Genomic DNA, 15,517 nt, shown 5'->3' with positions numbered 1-15,517 from the left:
GGTGCATATTGAAAAGTTATATAATGACAGAAGTTCTCAAAAATTTCCTTTAGATTACCTCCCCTAATAATTTTAGTTTTTCATGAGTTACCTTCCCTGAAAACTAGAAAAATGATTTTCTCCTTTTCCCTATGGGGAATTTTAGATTTCGTTTTGATATTTGTATCAGAATCATAAAATGCAGCTTTCTACACCGCAAAAGTTTCTCGAAACTCAAGTTCAGATTCTCATAATCAAAGAAATTATATATTTCCCATAGGCATCAATGTTAACTTCAATACCGATTATCTCCCCCAAAAATGATAAAATTTAAAACATCTCTCGGTGAAAAGTTTAATTTAATTTTGAATGTCTTTAAAATGACCAAATTAATTTAAATATTACCATCCAGTTACAAGATATGAAATATGGCTATTACACCATGTTATCCTTAACTCCGTTAAAGAGTCAATCTTCGTAGCCTTATATTCACCAAGATATGCTATAAATATATTTCAAGTAAAGAAAATATTACAGATATTATTCGCGTAGTGTACAAGTCAAATTATGCCATCTACTAAAATCACAAATTAATTGAGCATGAGCTACCATATCGCTTTGTGTCGTTTTGTAATGATTTAGATCATTTTATAGAACTGTAAAGCTATTTATCTGAAAAATATCGGCCATTTTAAAATGTGCTTATGTTGTAAGTGTTACAAGTGACCATTGGGACCATCTTTATTGTTTCATGTGTACTATTACCTGCTAGTAGCTTTACTGAAAATTTGTGCCTTTGTTCATTCATTCTAAAGTTATAAACTGTCAACCACCTTTTTGTTGATCATAGTAAAAACTATTCTTAGTAATTGGAACCTTAAACTTGACTCAATGGCATTGAAATAATATGTTATCACAAAAAATAGGTTCCGACTGGGATCTGACTCGCGATCCATATGTTCCACAGCACAAACGATCACTCCAACGCTCTTGACCAGATAGGAACTTTCAAACTCTGCAGATTAATTATCTAATTTTAAATAATGTGAATCAGCAGAAACCATGTTTTTCTTTGTTTTCTATGTACAGTTACGTCGACCCTGACCAGAGTGACCCCAAATACATTCCCAACATCTGTGTTTGATAAAAGCCATCATAACACCAAGTTTGATGAGAATAGGTGTACCAAAACTAAAGATGTGTGGAATCATTTTCTATTTTTAGTAACAGTGACCCCAAATGTCACCCAAAGCTATTTTTGACATAAGCTTGCTGTACTGTACACCAAGATTGATGATCTTATGTAAATGAAAACTAATATTATAAACAGGAATCCACATTTTTACAATCACAGTGAGAAAAAAACAAATTATGTTAGAAACTGGGATCTTGACCAAACGGACACACTCACCCAAAGAAAATACACATGGACAAAACAAACAAATATAGGAACACCTAAATCATGTTCCAGTATCACAGGACAGAACAGTGTAAATAAAACTTTTTCCTGCCAGGTGAAACCCTAACATACGCAAAGGCAACTGAAGGCATGTTATGTGAAACACAAAAATGCTCTTGAATATTTTGCAATACTTAAGAACCTTAAACGCATGTAATCAATGCCTTTGCAGAAAACAGAACAACAAGGAAAACACCCTTAAGGACCCGACAAAACAACCCAGAAGACACAAATCTCAGTCAGTCCCGGTTGGATTGAGGAACTACCTATCATAGAGTCCCCCGCCTGTTAAGTCTTCTAACGATTCTATATTGTGACAATTTTTAATGCAATATAACTAACTAATCGAGGTCAAAAATTAATTGGAACAGCTTTTAAGCTCTGATGTTTAAACGGAGGTGTTCTTAAAACTGTGGACGGCCGACTGGCAACAAACCAGCTTGAAAGCATACCATGGGCACTTCTGGCTAAATAGTGCTAAAACGGAAGACAAAAAACAACTTGTTTTAAACACCATCGCTGCATTCCTTTGTTTCAGAGTCACCTTAAATATAAATTTATTGACAAAGACAGTGTAACGTAACTGTTCAAAATGATACAGGCTTTAGCATACCTAATTGGTAATACCCAGTGGAATGATATCCAGATTTCCACATTTCGTCACACGAACACCAATACAGAAAATAAGACTTCTCATCGCTACCATCTTCACAATCAGGAATTGAGTTGCCAATTTGTTGCTTTGAGATGCACCTGAACCCATCGCAGTGGAAAGACTGTTTACAGGACATTATATCTATTGAGCAGATATTTTAAGAATAAAGAGTGACCATTGATTTTTATTTTTGTTTCAAATTACGACATGGATTGCAAAATATTAACAGTACATAATCAATATAATTAACACACACAATGATTTTAAAAATACCTCATCCATATATGGTATTTATTTCATTCGTGCAAAGATATTCTAATATCTTGATTTTCAACTATTATTATTTATTCCACTGACACCATACCGTAAATAAAATGTTACTATAAATATTATACCCTACTTTAAGTAAACTATAAAAACCACGATCATGAACTATCCATTTCAATCGCACATTACGCACCCTAAACACGCTGTTCAATAAATTATGGCAGCGTCCTGGTGCCAGCAGAGAGATTTATATTTGTCTAACGTACCACTTAGAATCTTCCACGTATGACTTAGTATCTCATATGGAGGAAAGACCTTATGATCAAAAACAGTTCATCTAAACTTGTTCCAAGGAGCTTGCCTAATTCTTAAAGGAAAGAGTTGCAAACTCGAGAGCTGAGACAACACAGTTGGCAGAATAATATATTGAAGCTCACGGTGGCTCTATCACATCTAACCGGATGAATAAAAGAAATTTGTCATGCAGCAAGAAGCCACAGCCTTCGACCGAGGTTCAACCAGTGTCTCAGCCTACACAAAGAGAAAGGCCAGCTTTTAAAAAGCTTGTATATATTATATGTAAGAAGGAACGTCATATAGCTAGGGAATGCAGAGACATATCCAAGAGAACAAGAGCTGTCTCCATAGGATGACACATGCCCCCGATGGCACTTTGAATGATAGTTATGGCCGATGTTAGAGTTTAGGACAATTGGATCTTCAAGATTCATTCAGGGGTCAAGGTTATAAAATTATCTGTCAGTGGGAAAGACCTATCAAAAATGGGTATTTTGTTAGTATGACCTTGACCTAACTTGAGTTAGTATAAGTTTGACATTTATGGATGGATTTTGAAATAACTAGACCTGGGTCGTGTGCGCGACACGTCGTCTTACTGTGCCACACATTTATGCGTAGTGACTTGAAAATCCATCCATGGATGACAAAGATATGGACTGGACACGCCCATCAATGCACTATCATGAAAAATGACCTTTACGTCTAAGTGTGACCTTGACCTTTAAGCTACGGACCTGGGTCTTGCGCGCGACACGTCGTCTTACTGTGGTACACATTCATGTTAAGTTATTTGAAAATCCATCCATGAATGACAAAGATATGGACTGGACACGCCCATCAATGCACTATCATGAAATATGACCTTTAGCGTCTAAGTGTGACCTTGACCTTTGAGCTACAGACCTGGGTCTTGCGCGCGACACGTTGTCTTACTGCGCCACACATTTATGCGTAGTTACTTGAAAATCCATCCATGGATGACAAAGATATGGACCGGACACGCCCATCAATGCACTATCATGAAAAATAACCTTTAACCTCTAAGTGTGACCTTGACCTTTGAGCTACGGACCTGGGTCTTGCGCGCGACACGTCGTCTTACTGTGGTACACATTCATGCAAAGTTTTTTGAAAATCCATCCATGGATGACAAAGATATGGGCGGGACACGCCCATCAATGCACTATCATGGAATATGGCCTTTAACGTCTAATAGTGACCTTGACCTTTGAACTACAGACCTGGGTCTTGCGCGCGACACGTTGTCTTACTGTACCACACATTTATGCGTAGTTACTTGAAAATCCATCCATGGATGACAAAGATATGGACCGGACACGCCCATCAATGCACTATCATGAAAAATGACCTTTAACGTCTAAGTGTGACCTTGAACTTTGAGCTACGGACCTGGGTCTTGCACGCGACACGTCGTCTTACTGTGGTACACATTCATGCCAAGTTTTTTGAAAATCCATCCATAGATGACAAAGATATGGACCGGACACGCCCATCAATGCACTATCATGAAATATGACCTTTAACGTCTAAGTGTGACCTTGACCTTTGAGCTATAGCCCTGGTTCTTGCGCGCGACACGTCGTCTTACTGTGCCACACATTTATGCGTAGTGACTTGAAAATCCATCCATGGATGACAAAGTATGGACCGGACACGCCCATCAATGCACTATCATGAAAATGACCTTTAACGTCTAAGTGTGACCTTGACCTTTGAGCTACGGACCTGGGTCTTGCGCGCGACACGTCGTCTTACTGTGGTACACATTCATGCCAAGTTATTTAAAAATCCATCCATGGATGACAAAGATATGGACCGGACACGCCCATCAATGCACTATCATAAAAAATGACCTTTAATGTCTAAGTGTGACCTTGACCTTTGAGCTACGGACCTGGGTCTTGCACGCGACACGTGGTCTTACTGTGGTACACATTCATGCCAAGTTATTTGAAAATCCATCCATGGATGACAAAGATATGGACCGGACACGAAAATTGCGGACAGACCGACAGACGGACAGACGGTTCAAAAACTATATGCCTCCCTTCGGGGGCATAAAAATAAGCGGTGCTGCTTTAGCTAGGAGGGGATCCTATGAGGAAAGACAAAAAATAGGCATGGCATGCAAGATTCCATACCCACAAACTGGAGAAAGGAAGACCCAGCGCAGAAAGACAGACAGTCTGATGACAGGAAAGTTGCGGCCTCAGTTATAGCAATATGTTTAGATGACGAACAGTTAAAGGACTGCATAGAAGATGGACGGTTTATGTTAGCACGTGGAAAAACCATTTCGGTCATAGCAAGCACCTGTACCATTGAGTCAGCAACAGGTGAGAAGAACTTGGTATTGAAGAAAGGATATATAGGCGATAAGGATGTCCAGCTTTCGAGTAACACAGGCTGTGTGTTGGCGGCTGTGAGGAAAGACCTCGTATCAGGGAGTCAAATGTTGGATAATAGGTATCTAATGGTTGCGATTGATGGACGTTCAAGCACAGTTCCTGCAGCAAGGATACAGGCTGATACACCATATTTTACAGGTGAAATTGAGGCAAAGGGTGTGCCAAACATGATATGTGATAATTGGTAATATAAGAGGAGTTTCAGATTGGCCAGACATAAACTGGAAAACACGAGATGAAAGACAGTCTTCATACAGCGAAGATGTTGCTGCAACTGGGATGACGAACACCCAGCATGCAATGAAAGTAGAAACTACGGAACCGTCTTAGGTTTGCAAAGTCAAAGAACAAAGGTTTAAAGTTGAGCAAATGAAAAATGCTCAGAAAGATAATAAGACGTTAAAGACACTTTGGACTTATGCTACAGATAAGGCGAAACTGAAAACAAAAACAGGTGTCAGGTTTCATTATGAAGTGACGAAGAGTGTATTATATAGAATCTCCGAGCAGAAAAAAAAAAGAGTTGTTACACATATAGTAGTCCCAACACAGTTCAGGAGAAGTGTTATGACATTTGCTCATAAGTCAATAGTCAGGGGACACTTACCAGCTAAAGAGACAGTTGATGGAATACGAACAAGTTTTCACTGGCCAACCATAACAAATGAAGCAACAAGGTTTTGCCGGTCATGTGATGTATGCCAGTAAGGTAAGTCTGTCTTGGCAGAGAAATGTAAGAACACTAGAAATGGTTCAAAAGAATATAGACATCCAGATAGATCAGAAAGACAATCTGATGGCTGATAACAGACCAGAGTCACACAGTTGTGATGATAGAGGATGGAACCGAAATCGTTAGAAGTCATCTATTAAGTACACAAAAAGAGGACCACGTTGCAATATCAGAAAGGATAACAGGAAAGATGAGAAAAACTTCGTATAATCTAGCTAATGTTGAATGTAAACTTGGCTTCCTTCGACGCAAAATCAGTTGGGCAAAGATTTCTAAATAATGGTAACATTTCTGACTTACAGACGAAAAACGTGCTTTCTTTCCCAGGGTTTTTGCTCTTTATTTGAAGAAAATCCACCTAGTATTAAAAAAGGTATAATAAAATCTGTAAAAAGACCCTTTGGAAGCAAAGAGTGCAACCACGAAGAATAATAGCAGACTCGGTTTGTTTGAGTCTGTTCATGAGAGGTAATGGGATTGTGCAACACCTCTCACGCCCCCTAGCACCGACTTAAGCGGAACTCTATTAGACATATGTTGAATGGACTCCATGATTCCAAAGGACCAGAAAATATAACAACACTGAATCCAAGTACGGGGAGACTTTTTACAGCCGCCACACGGCACTTAAAGATTGCTGTTGTGATAGTAAATAAAATCTGTAAAAAGACCCTTTGGAAGCAAAGAGTGCAACCACGAAGAATAAAAGCAGACTCGGTTTGATTGAGTCTGTTCATGAGAGGTAATGGGATTGTGCAACACCTCTCACGCCCCCTAGCACCGGCTTAAGCGGAACTCTATTAGACATATGTTGAATGGACTCCACGATTCCAAAGGACCAGAAAATATAACAACACTGAGTCGACTGACCAAGTTACTATATTTAGTAATATTTAGCCATCGACTGTACCTTCAAGTCACGTGGGTTCTCCACCGCGAGTTAAATACATATTTTATCTATTTGCCGAAGATGATAAACGTGCGATTGAAATTGGTTAATAGATTTCCTGTTCATGACCATGTTCTTATAGTATACCTATGGGTAGAGCATAACATATTCGGGCGCGTTTTCTTTCTGGTTTGTTGCAAGCGATCACATCTGTTCAAATATAACGTTTTTTTTTATTTCATGATACTTTAAGCGTTTCTGTTTTCACCTGTAAATGTGTAGCTCGTCGTTAACTTATAGAAGTCAATTACAAACTAATGAATATATTTTTGACTTCAAAATTGTTCTATTTTTGGTTTGTTATTCAACATAAGTGCATGTTACATATGTCAACATAGAGGGTTGATTAGGAAGTTAAAAGCTTATTGTTTCAGAAACTCTCCCCATTTATTCTATTTTTAATGAAAGGTCCTTATATTAAAATTAGTGTTGACTTTATTTTCCCCAAAAGTAAGCGTTCCTCGAAGTTATTTTTAAAACGCTTTAAAGTGACAAAATAAAACAGTAACCAATCAATATAGTAGGGGAGAGTCACCAAAATGTATACAATACATACTATGGTTCTTGAACTCCATGACTGACATAATCGTACACGCTCACGCACACAAACACGCAAACGCACACACATATCCACACACAGCTATATATTTATTGAAAGCAATTTCCAAGCTTTTCTTAACCATGCAACAACATTTAAGAAATATTATATGCACCATTTCGTATGTATAGTAATCTAGATACGGCGTCATTTTTTTACGTCATGCGTAACCTGAAAACAAGTTTTAAAATATTAAGAACTTACCACAAGTCCTCTCATCGCTGAAATCCACACAATCAGGAATTGCATTACACCTCTTTTCTTCAGAAATACACTTGTATGTATCACACCTATATTCGTCGTTTTCACAAGGTGTTAATCCTGAAAAAATTATAATGTTATAAAAAATGATAATGTATCAGCTCAATTGCTAAAAACTTTCAAAAATATGAATAAATAGTTAACTTAAAATTTGTCAGTTTTTTTTGTACTTTAACTTCGTTTTCTTTTTGTTTTGTAGGTAAAAGGTAAAGATACCATTGAAGTTTTTGCTTCAAATATTACATTGCGCGACAGATCTTTTAAACATTTAACACTTATGCGGACAATCCTAAGAACTTCTAATTAATGTCAGTCGGCCTAAAGTATGGTTCGTTTTATTCTGAGCGAATTGCAAACTGACACCTATTATTTGCCAGTGGGATAGGAATGATGAAAGTATTGCAAAAGCTGATGCAAGCGTAAAATATCCCATGGCGAACGTTAAAAGGGAAGCAAATCCAAAAGTATTAATTTTTATTCAAGATGACAGCCATTTCAAATAGGCAAACAATAATCTTTTCGAAAATTATTATATACAAATGAGTTAAAGACACCATTTTTCATATTTTAATGGATTTTATTTACTTCTGAGCCAGTCTGGTTCTAAATGCAGGTACATTGTTGTATATCAGGTAGAAAGTGTTGCCTTTAGCCAACAGCGTTTTTATATGATTTGACCTCGTGGTCTATTTTTAACACAGGCGACCCATTGTTGAACCACTTCGCTTAGGTTTAACAACAAGCAACTTTAGTGAATTGAATTGATATTCCTCGCCAAATAGGTTGTTTCATGAGCCTATATTTAGAAAGATATTTTACTAGTGCATTGCATTTTGTGGGAATAATGGCCGTCGTGAAAATAATACATAGAAATATAGAGAGGCCTATAATACATTGTTGGATGAAGACAGTGATCGAAATTTCCCATTGTCAAAAATATCAATTTATTTGTATAAAACAAACACAGTTTGCCGCCATTTTGTGTATGCTATTTTTGTTCGCGTGACGTCACAATGGCGTCTCTCTATCCAGTTCGCGCGTTTTGTATATATACTTGAAATGGATTAGAAATAAAAGGAAAGAGAGAAAAAAATAAGGTTTAGAAAGAAACCTCCAGTATTGGCACGAACGAAACTTAAGAGTTTCAGTTAGAGGAGTACGTCTCCATAGCGCAGCAAGTCCAGGTTGCGCAGCAAGTCCAGTAAAAGGTGTAAGTCCAATTCGGAAGAGTTAGTCTTCCAAGCGCAGCAAGTCCAGGTTGCGCAGCAAGTCCAGTAAGAGGAGCAAGTCTAATTCAGAAGAGTAAGTCTTCCAAGTGCAGCAAGTCCAGGTTGCGCAGCAAGTCCAGTAAAAGGAGCAAGTCCAATTTGGAAGAGTAAGTATTCCAAGTGCAGCAAGTCCAGGTTGCGCAACAAGTCCAGTAAAAGGAGAAAGTCCAATTTGGACGAGTAAGACTTCCAAGTGCAGCAAGTCCAGGTTGTGCAGCAAGTCCAGTAACAGGAGCAAGTCCAATTCGGAGGAGTAGGTCTTCCAAGTGCAGCAAGTCCAGGTTGTGCAGCAAGTCCAGTAAAAGGAGCAAGTCTAATTCGGAGGAGTAAGTCTTCCAAGTGCAGCAAGTCCAGGTTGCGCAGCAAGTCTAGTGAGAGGAGCAATTTAAATTAAAGGAGCAAGTCTAAGAAGCGAAGCAAGTCTAAGAAGCGAAGCAAATTTAAGACGTGAAGCAAGTCCAGGAAGTGAAGCACGTCTAAGAAGCGAAGCAAGTCTAAGACGTGAAGCAAGTCTAGGGGTACAGCAAGTCAAGTATATCTAGGAAACCTTCATCGTGTATACTGCTTGGAAGATACCTCAGATATTGTCACCATTATAGTTAACCCAAAACTTGAAAAAATTGGGGGCTCGTCCGGGATTTACTATAATAATATTGCAGCTATCATAACAAGCATGATGTATTACGATGAATAGTTGAGACTTCGCGAGAGACTTGGATTGTCCGGTGGAGACCTGATCCTTTTCATCAAAGATAAGGAAGAGGAATGTATAGCAAGGGAAGAGAGAGCTCAACGACGTGATGAAGAAAGGAGACAGATGGAGATGAACTTTGAACTGCAAACGAAGGAGAGAGACTTAGAGATTGAGCGTTTGAGGGTCAACAGAGTAGACAGTACTGATACTTGTAAGGCGTACTGACCTAAGATTCCAAAGTTTGATGAAGAGCACGATAACATTGACGCATATCTGGAAAGGTTTGAGAGATATGCTCAAAGTCAAAAGTGGGAAGAGGAGAGCTGGGCCATAAGTCTTAGCTCGCTTTTAACAGGAATGGGACTGGAGGTGTACACAAGCATGCCACAAGAAGAGGCCTGTAATTACGATTCTCTCAAGAAAGCGATCCTAAGGAAGTATCAGTTGACTGAAGAGGGATTCAGATCTAAATTTCGACAAAGTAAACCAGACCAAGGAGAGTCGGTCTTCCAATTTGTGTCAAGAATAAAGAGATACTTCAGTCGTTGGACTGAACTGGCTGGAATAGAAAAGACGTATGAATCCTTATGTGATTTAATGGTAAGAGAGCAGTTTATTGAAGGTTGTTCGGCCGAATTAGCAGTGTTTCTGAAAGAGAGAACACCAAAGTCGATGGACGAGATAACACGTCTTGCAGAGCAGTACATCGAAGCACATAAGGGGACACCTTCAATATTGTCTAAGAGTGTTGCGCAACAAAGGAAGCACAACTCTACCAATCATGAGCAGTCCAGTCGAAAGACAGAAGAGAAGAATGGGTTGCGGAAAACCTGCTTTATATGTAATAAAGCAGGTCATTTAGCGCGTGACTGTAGACAAAACAGCAGGAGTAACACTCCAAAGAGTTGCATTATCTGTAATAAAGCAGGACAATTAGCCAGAGATTGTAAGCAGATGAGATCAGCTCCAGCAAAGAATGACCAGAAGTTAGCAGCAGTGTGTGTTCAAACGGAAGTAGAAAACAGTCCATTGAAAAACAATACTGAAGACGGAAAATTGAAGTTGGCAAGTGGGGAGTCAGTCCCAATACTTGCAGGAGTTTGTACCATTGACAGCTTAAAAGGGGAGAGGAACTTAGAGGTACAGAGAGGATTCGTAGGAACAGAAGAAGTAAAAGTGTTAAGGGACACTGGATGCGAATCCGCTGCTGTAAGACGAGACTTAGTCAAAGAAGAGCAATTTCTAGGCAAAGAAATAGTGATGATCACAATAGATGGGGACGCCAAAGTTGTACCTATGGCGAAGATATGGGTTGACACTCCGTATTACATTGGAGAAATTGAGGCAATGGTACCAAAATCGTTGCTTTGTGACTTAGTCATTGGGAATGTTCCTGGTGTACTTGATAGACCTGATCCTGAATGGAAAAAGAAGATTGCTTATACATCAGTAGCTGCGGTTATGACAAGATCACAGAGTAGAAAAGCAGAGCTACCAATGAAAGCACTGAATGTGCCGAAACCCTCCTGTGAAACAGAAGTTAATGTGGAGACATTAAAGGCATCACAGAAGGAAGATAAAGCATTGCAAAAGCTGTGGGATTTAGCAAAGACAGAAGACATGCTCGAAACCAAGGGTGGTGCAAAATACAAATTTGCAATAAGAAATGGAGTGCTGTATAGAGTTTATCTTCAGACGAAAGGGGCGTATGACTACGAGATCAAACAGATTGTCGTACCAGCAAGCAAACGCAAAAGAGTGATGGAACTTGCTCACGAATCGATCGTTGGAGGACATCTTTCAGCGAAGAAAACAGAGGACAGGATCACGTCAAGTTTCTATTGGCCTGGGATTTCAAGTGAAGTTGGACGATTTTGCCGATCTTGTGACAAATGCCAAAAGACCATTCCGAAAGGCCGAGTTAAGAAGGTTCCTTTGGGAGACATGCCAGTGATTGAAGAACCCTTCCACAGAATAGCCATAGATTTAATAGGACCTATTGCACCAGTGTCAGACAGTGGAAACAGATATATATTAACAGTGGTTGATTATGCCACGCGATACCAAGAAGCGGTAGCATTACCACGAATTGACACAGAAAGAGTAGCAGAAGCACTTCTTGACATCTTTTCGAGAGTAGGTCTTCCAGGTGAAGTTTTAAGTGACAGAGGCAGCCAATTTACTTCTGACCTGATGAAAGAAGTAAGTCGTCTTATATCAGTGAAGCAACTCTTCACCACACCATACAACCCGAAGTGCAATGGATTTTGTGAGCGTATGAATGGAGTCCTGAAGAGCATGTTAAAGAAGATGTGCCAAGAAAGACCCAAAGATTGGGATAGATACCTTTCGGCAGTATTATTTGCTTATAGAGAAGTACCACAATCAAGTACAGGATTCTCACCCTTTGAACTTTTATATGGAAGAACAGTGCGGGGACCAATGCAAGTGTTGAAAGAAATATGGACAGCGAAAGAAAATCCTGAGACACAGAACACATATCAATATGTATTTGATTTAAAGCAGCGGTTGGAAGAAACGTGCAAGATAGCAAGAGAAAGTCTAAATAGAGCTCAGAAGACATACAAACATCATTACGATAAAAAAGCTCGCAAACGAGTATTAAAAACTTGGCGACAAAGTACTACTCCTGCTTCCGACAGATAAGAATAAGATGATGCTACAATGGAAAGGACCATATGAAGTTGTTGAGGCTATCAACGGGAGTTGACTATAGAATAAATGTTGGTGATAGAACGAGAACATATCACATTAATTTGCTAAAGAAGTATGAAGAACGCAAAGACACGATTGCAGCAAGTGTGGCAATTATAAGAAGATGACAACCATATTCAAGGTGTGAGCGGTAGATGATGAAAGTCTTCTAGAGTTTCCAGGATACACAAGTGGTGAAACATTTTGTGATGTCAAGATCTGTGAAAGACTTACTCAGGAACAGAGAAAGCAAGTCTTAGATCTTCTTCAAGAATTTAGTGAGGTGTTCTCCGAACAACCAGGAACAACTCCTCTCATACAGCACCACGTCGAACTGATTGACCAGAAACCTATCCGAGTGAAGCAGTACCAAATACCATACGCTAAGCGTCAAAATGTGGAAGATGAAATTAAGAAGATGCTGGAAGCTGATGTTATAGAACAATCTGTATCCGAGTACAATGCACCTATCGTAATTGTAAAGAAGAAAGACGGAAGCAATAGATTCTGCATTGACTTTCGACGCCTTAATTCTGTGACCAAGTTTGATACAGAACCTATGGCTAGTGTGGATGATATTCTGGCAAGACTGAAAGATGATAAGTTTTTTACAAAGATCGACTTATGTAAAGGTTACTGGCAGATTCCAGTTGCTGAAAGTTGCGAAGAATGACAGCATTTTCTACAGACAGAGGGAGTTACCAGTTTAAGAAATGCCATTTGGAATGGTCAACTCTAGGGCGACCTTCAATCGTATGATGAGGAAGCTGCTAGCAGGATGTAACAACGTTGATAATTATATCGACGATATGATAGGACATACTCCAACTTGGAATGATCATCTTGTTATGCTACGAGACCTCCTCCAAAGACTTAAAGAAGCATGTCTTACAGTTAAACTATCAAAATGTTTTATTGGGTTTGGCAACATTGGATTTACAGGACATATGGTTGGAAATGGAATAGTTCAGATGGAAGAGGAGAAACTTAATCGCATAAGGCAAGCAGCAGTTCCAAAAACCAAAAGACAAGTTAGGGCATTTTTAGGATTAGCAGGCTATTACAGAAAATTCATACCTTCATTTGCCGAAATAGCAGCACCTCTAACAGATTTGACGAAAAAGGGACAGCTGAATTATGTCAAATGGGAAGCAAGTCAAGATAGTGCTTTTAATACCTTGAAGGATCAACTCACCAGATCGCCTATTCTTCGACTACCAGATTTTTCTAAACAATTCATTTTACAGTGTGATGGTTCAAGTACCGGGATTGGAGCGGCGTTACTGCAGCAGTATGAAGAGGGTTTATTTCCAGTTGCCTTTGCCAGCAAGAAGCTGCTCGATCGTGAGAAGAACTACTCGGTTGGAGAAAAAGAGTGCCTTGCCATAGTATTCGGAATAAAAAAATTCCAGAAGTATCTTTTTGGGAAGGAATTCGTCATACAAACAGACCACAATTCTTTAGCATATATCCAGAAATCCACACCAGATAATGGAAGATTAGTGAGATGGGCATTATTTTTGCAGTCATATAAATTCCAGATTGAGGCAATAAAAGGATCAGACAACATCTTTGCAGATTATCTGAGCAGACAAGATGAAGATGATGAAGACAGTCCCCACATTACAATATCAACAGAGGATATGCAGACAGAATAAATCAGATATTTTTGCCATGATTTTGAAATATGGAATATTTCTTTAGAAGGAGGCTGTTGTCAAAAATATCAATTTATTTGTATAAAACAAACACAATTTGCCGCCATTTTGTGTATGCTATTTTTGTTCGCGTGACGTCACAATGGCGTCTCTCTATCCGGTTCGCGCGTTTTGTATATATACTTGAAATGGATTAGAAATAAAAGAAAAGAGAGAAAAAAATAAGGTTTAGAAAGAAACCTCCAGTATTGTCACTAACGAAACTGAAGAGTTTCAGTTAGAGGAGTACGTCTCCAAAGCGCAGCAAGTCCAGGTTGCGCAGCAAGTCCAGTAAAAGGTGTAAGTCCAATTCGGAAGAGTTAGTCTTCCAAGTGCAGCAAGTCCAGGTTGCGCAGCAAGTCCAGTAAGAGGAGCAAGTCTAATTCAGAAGAGTAAGTCTTCCAAGTGCAGCAAGTCCAGGTTGCGCAGCAAGTCCAGGTTGCGCAGCAAGTCCAGTAAAAGGAGCAAGTCCAATTTGGAAGAGTAAGTCTTCCAAGTGCAGCAAGTCCAGGTTGCGCAACAAGTCCAGTAAAAGGAGCAAGTCCAATTTGGACGAGTAAGTCTTCCAAGTGCAGCAAGTCCAGGTTGTGCAGCAAGTCCAGTAACAGGAGCAAGTCCAATTCGGAGGAGTAAGTCTTCCAAGTGCAGCAAGTCCAGGTTGTGCAGCAAGTAAAAGGAGCAAGTCTAATTCGGAGGAGTAAGTCTTCCAAGTGAAGCAAGTCCAGGTTGCGCAGCAAGTCTAGTGAGAGGAGCAATTTAAATTAAAGGAGCAAGTCTAAGAAGCGAAGCAAGTCTAAGAAGCGAAGCAAATCTAAGACGTGAAGCAAGTCCAGGAAGTGAAGCACGTCTAAGAAGCGAAGCAAGTCTAAGACGTGAAGCATGTCTAGGGGTACAGCAAGTCAAGTATATCTAGGAAACCTTCATCGTGTATACTGCTTGGAAGATACCTCAGATATTGTCACCATTATAGTTAACCCAAAACTTGACACCCATGTACCCCTTTTCAGGTAAACGATTGGAAAAATTATGACGTCATAGATATGGTGACCTTAGAGGAAATTAAAACGGCATAATGTTAGTGATTCGTGGATTTTCAGATGCCAAAGTCCTTGAAAACGATTTGCAAGTGCAGTATTGATAAATTTGTTGAAAAAGTGTTTATTCTAGCAGATAAAGCAGTCACATGAAAGATACTTGAATTTAAGATACTGAAGATATATAAAGTGATTAAGGTAGGAAAATCACCAAATAAAGATACTTAGACAAAAGATATTTGTTTGATGGGACAAATGTTCGATTACAATTAAAGTTATTATCTGGTTCTTTGTCGTCAAATCGAATAAAAAATAACTACATATATACATAAACATACTATTGTTTTCTGTATCTGTTCAGTTTAATGCGGCGACAAATCAGTTTGATTGCAAAATACATAAAAAACTGATTAATGATGCACTCAAGAGCAAGTTTATTCTTATGCATAAACACGTTTAAAACGGAAACAATATGTTTT

The 15,517-nt window shown here is 39.0% G+C and overlaps 1 protein-coding gene across 2 annotated transcripts in view; it reads right to left on the bottom strand.

Moving 5' to 3' along the window:
* The window catches only part of LOC123523149 (uncharacterized), a 251,417-nt gene that overhangs the window by 57,055 nt on the left and 178,845 nt on the right, over window positions 1–15,517 (bottom strand). For both annotated transcript variants that reach the window (XM_053549270.1, XM_053549271.1), the window contains exons 15-16: window positions 7,574–7,690; window positions 2,052–2,234 (exon numbers count right to left, since the gene is read on the bottom strand). In XM_053549270.1, coding sequence (XP_053405245.1) covers window positions 2,052–2,234; window positions 7,574–7,690 — 300 coding nt within the window. The remainder of the gene's footprint in view (window positions 1–2,051; window positions 2,235–7,573; window positions 7,691–15,517) is intronic.

Source organism: Mercenaria mercenaria, chromosome 8 (genome assembly GCF_021730395.1).
Source record: "Mercenaria mercenaria strain notata chromosome 8, MADL_Memer_1, whole genome shotgun sequence".
Classification (NCBI taxonomy): Eukaryota; Metazoa; Mollusca; class Bivalvia; order Venerida; family Veneridae; genus Mercenaria; species Mercenaria mercenaria.
The sequence above is the reverse complement of the archived record's forward strand: the minus strand, read 5'-3'. Positions and strand labels throughout refer to the sequence as shown.